The sequence below is a fragment of the Anoplophora glabripennis genome, unplaced genomic scaffold, assembly GCF_000390285.2.
Source record: "Anoplophora glabripennis isolate ALB-LARVAE unplaced genomic scaffold, Agla_2.0 scaffold1749, whole genome shotgun sequence".
NCBI lineage: Eukaryota > Metazoa > Arthropoda > Insecta > Coleoptera > Cerambycidae > Anoplophora > Anoplophora glabripennis.
In genome coordinates, this window is record NW_019417825.1 from 3925 (window position 1) to 7692 (window position 3768).

The 3768-nt window shown below is 31.7% G+C and overlaps 2 protein-coding genes across 2 annotated transcripts; one reads left to right on the forward strand and one right to left on the reverse strand.

Moving 5' to 3' along the window:
* Nucleotides 1-923: 923 nt before the first annotated feature.
* LOC108915958 (putative nuclease HARBI1) lies at nt 924-2032 on the forward strand (the record flags this gene model as incomplete). The annotated part of the gene is made up of 4 exons (XM_023456540.1): nt 924-964; nt 1036-1322; nt 1370-1567; nt 1625-2032. Coding segments are annotated over 4 exons (588 nt in total), but the record flags the coding sequence as incomplete, so codon positions are not given.
* A 248-nt stretch (nt 2033-2280) lies between these two features.
* Nucleotides 2281-3399, reverse strand: LOC108915959. The gene is made up of 2 exons (XM_018722124.2): nt 3154-3399; nt 2281-2765 (listed from the first exon to the last, which is right to left on the reverse strand). Exons 1-2 carry the CDS (start codon nt 3187-3189, stop codon nt 2412-2414), a joined length of 390 nt encoding a protein of 129 aa, XP_018577640.1. The 5' UTR covers nt 3190-3399; the 3' UTR covers nt 2281-2411.
* Nucleotides 3400-3768: the final 369 nt, after the last annotated feature.

A 3768-nucleotide genomic window follows, 5' to 3' on the forward strand; every position in this document is an offset into this window, starting at 1 on the left:
AACTAGTGATGGGCATAATCGACCAATTTTGATAATCGAGTACTTCTAACAATCGAGTGATCACTCGAGATACGAGATATTGGTCGTTTTCATCTCAGCGGCGCACAAATATGTTTGTATTAGTCATATATTACTTATAAGCGTAGTTAAAAAAAAAAAAGCTCACACAATTTTTTCGTTTTATTCTAAAAAAATGGTTACGCAATCAGTGACTATTTGCAGTATGCACTAACATTTTGGGGTGCAACCGTAGGGTAATAATCACTCGAGTGGTGGGAGTAAACATCTCGAGATATCTCGAGTGATCTCAATAATCGAGTACCACTCGATTTTTCACTCGAAATCTCCCATCACTAATTTTAACTACATTTATGTGTGGCGGCTACACTGAAAGTATGGTTAAGTTTTGAAAAATTGTTGATTGGGTTTTTAATTATAATCATTAATCAGATGCATTGCAGAATAAACAGCCGACGAATTTCTGATCTACAAAGATATTATAAAAATAATATACAGTGGTTTGCACCAGTTTTGGATAAGTTGTTAAATTTAACTTATAATTAAATCTGAAATTTATTTGCACCAATGAATTTAACTATAACTTATGGATTAAGCCGTTGTTAAAATTAAGCCATGGTTGGGGTGTGGATTAGTGGTTGTTAAGTTATTTTTTAGGTTAGTTTTACTACATAAAATTGAGACTAAAATTAACTAATAATATATATGTATAGTGTCTAATACAGTGTAAAATGGGAAATTTATTTCCTGAGATTGTTGAAGTAGATGAGGATGACCTGGAAATTCTTAATATTATACAGTTTGATGTTCCTCGTCAAATTTATGAAAGAGAAAATCACTTTTACACAATGGATGCAAGTACTTTTAGAAGACGATTTCGACTTTCTAAAGAAACAGTACATATTTTAGTCCAGATAGAAGATCAACTGGAATATCGATATGATTTGTAAGTACACAGATCACAGATGTAAATATATTGTAATAAACCATTTCTATAACAAATAATTTTATTTGTAGAAACAACTGTGTATCTCCTATAAACCAGTTGCTTGTTACTCTAAGGTTGTACTCCACAGGTGGACATTTAGATTTGGTGGCAGATTTTGCTGGAATGCATTTATCTACAGTATCTAGAATTATTGTTAGAGTGTCTGAGGCGATAGCTAATTTATCACAGAATTATGTATCAATGCCGACTAATATTAACAGCATAAGGGCCACACAACAAAATTTCTATGATGTTGCAAATTTTCCAAGAGTGATTGGTGCAGTTGATGGCACTCACTGCAGAATAATTTCTCCAGGTAATATACTTTCGTGAAAAATATTTGTATTTACAGTGGTTTTACAGGAGGTGATGATCCAGAAGTGTTTAGAAATAGAAAGGGCTACTTTTCGATTAATGCTCAATTTGTCTGTGATTCAAGATTGAAAATATTAAATGTCGTAGCTAGATGGCCAGGAAGTACTCATGATTCTACAATTTTTAATAATAGTCGTCCGAAGATGGATTTTGAAAATAACCAATATCAAAATTGTTTACTCTTAGGTAGCTGTATTAAAGTGTTTATTGTTATTATTCATTCTGTATTTTATGAACTTTTAGGGGACAACGGATGTGCCAATAAAACATACTTATTGACACCTTTGTTGCTTCCTGCCACATAGGCCGAGAGAAGATATAATCAAAGCCATATTCGTACAAGAAACGTAATTGAAAGATTGTTTGGTGTTTTGAAGAGGCGTTTTCCTATACTCTCTTATGGCTGCAGATTAAAATTAGAAACATTTTTAACAATCATCATTTCCACGTCAGTACTTCATAATATTGCATTAAATATGGGAGACGAAGAAGCACCACCTTTACCACATGAATTGGACGATCATATACTTAACCTTCTAATTCAAAATGGGCAAATTCCTGATGTTAATGAAGAAGTTGGTGAAGATGTAGCCGGTACTACAAGAATGGCTTTAATAACTGATTATTTTCATAATCTTCATGTAAATCAAAATATTTAATACTACTGAAAATAATGTTATACATCTTAAGTATTACTCAAAATAAATTAAATAAAAATCTTCAAAAATGATTTTATTTTGTTGCACTAAAAGTTATTGTTCAGAATATTATCCTGAATACACTCACTATTGCTGGTTTTTTAAATATTTCTTCATGAATGAGCAATGAATCATGTTTTATATTTTAATGTACATACTACTGTCACTGATAGTAGGAAACAATGTAAATAATACAGAATGTTAAAAACAATATTTTATTTAACAAGTACTAAACTCATTTATCAAAGAAACTAATTTAATTTAACGGGAACTAAATATGTAGTAAGAAACAATTTACAAACAAATGCTGAAAACAAAGAGTATGACTTAAGCTATTGATTTGCTTGATTCACTGCATGTAATGCCGTTAATTGAGCCTTTTTTATCTCCACATCGAGCTCAAGAGCTTTATTTGTTAATTCAAATTGTTCTTTCTCTCTATTTTCTTGTAGCTGACGACGTTTTCTCTCCCATTCATTTTTTTCTTCTAATTCTGCTTTTTCTGCCTGCATAGTTTGTAGCTGACATTTCAGCACTTCTTTTTTTATTTCTGCTACTTCTTCATATCGCAAAGCAATGTTTCCTATTTTTGATAGTTCAGGTCTTCGTCTACTGCTCCACCTATTACCTGCAGAATTGTCTACTCTGTTCTTTGAAATGTGCTCGTCATTACATAATATATTTTTCTAGAAAATAAAAATTATACATTATCTACCAAATGATAATCCACAAAATTTAAAAAATAACAGAATATGTTATTTATTTTTAGGTTGAAATGATGTTTTGCAATTATATTATAACCATGAATTGCTTTGTTAATGCCAGAGATCTGATTCTCAACTACCTATACAAATCTGTTTCGTAAAATCTGTACACAGAGCTGCACAAAGGCAAATATTGAGTGGTCAAGAATGAGCCATAAAAGAAATTAAAGTTTTGATAAATACTTTACATACTTACTTAAGTAACTGGCATTAACTTATTATTCACTTTAAAACTATTTATTTCACTATTTTGTAACTATATCAACCTACGTAAAAATGAATGTTACAGTAGTATTTAAGTTTTACATACTGATGTCTCTATTTCTGAAGTTTCTCCATATTCCATTTCTAAGACAATAATTTCGCTTTCTATTTCATCACCATCCTCCTCAATTATATATTGGTCTGTTTTTTGTGCTTTCTTCACATTTGTAATTACAGAACTGCAGCTACTCTAAACACATTACAAATTTAGTAAAACACTGGGTGACCCGGCAAACGTTGTTTTGCCATCCCGGCAAACCCGTTGTCTCCCGTTGTCCCGTTGTTGTCCCTTTGTCCCGTTGTCTCCCGTTGTTTTGCAATCCCGGCAAACGTTGTTTTGCCATCTTGTGGAACTGTGGATGGAACAAAATAATATAAAAATCGCGATTAAAAATCAGGGGTTGATCGTATAAGGGTGAAAATTTAGAACTGTATGTATTATTCAATGCTGAATCATGAAAAAATAAAAACAGAAAATTTTGTCCAAATAAAAAAAAAAATTTTGGGGTGGACCACCCTTAACATTTAGGGGTATGAAAAATAGATGTTGGCCGATTCTCAGACCTACTCAATATGCTCACAAAATTTCATGAGAATCGGTCAAGCCGTTTCGGAAGAGTACGGGAACGAACATTGTGACACGAGAATTTTATATATAAGA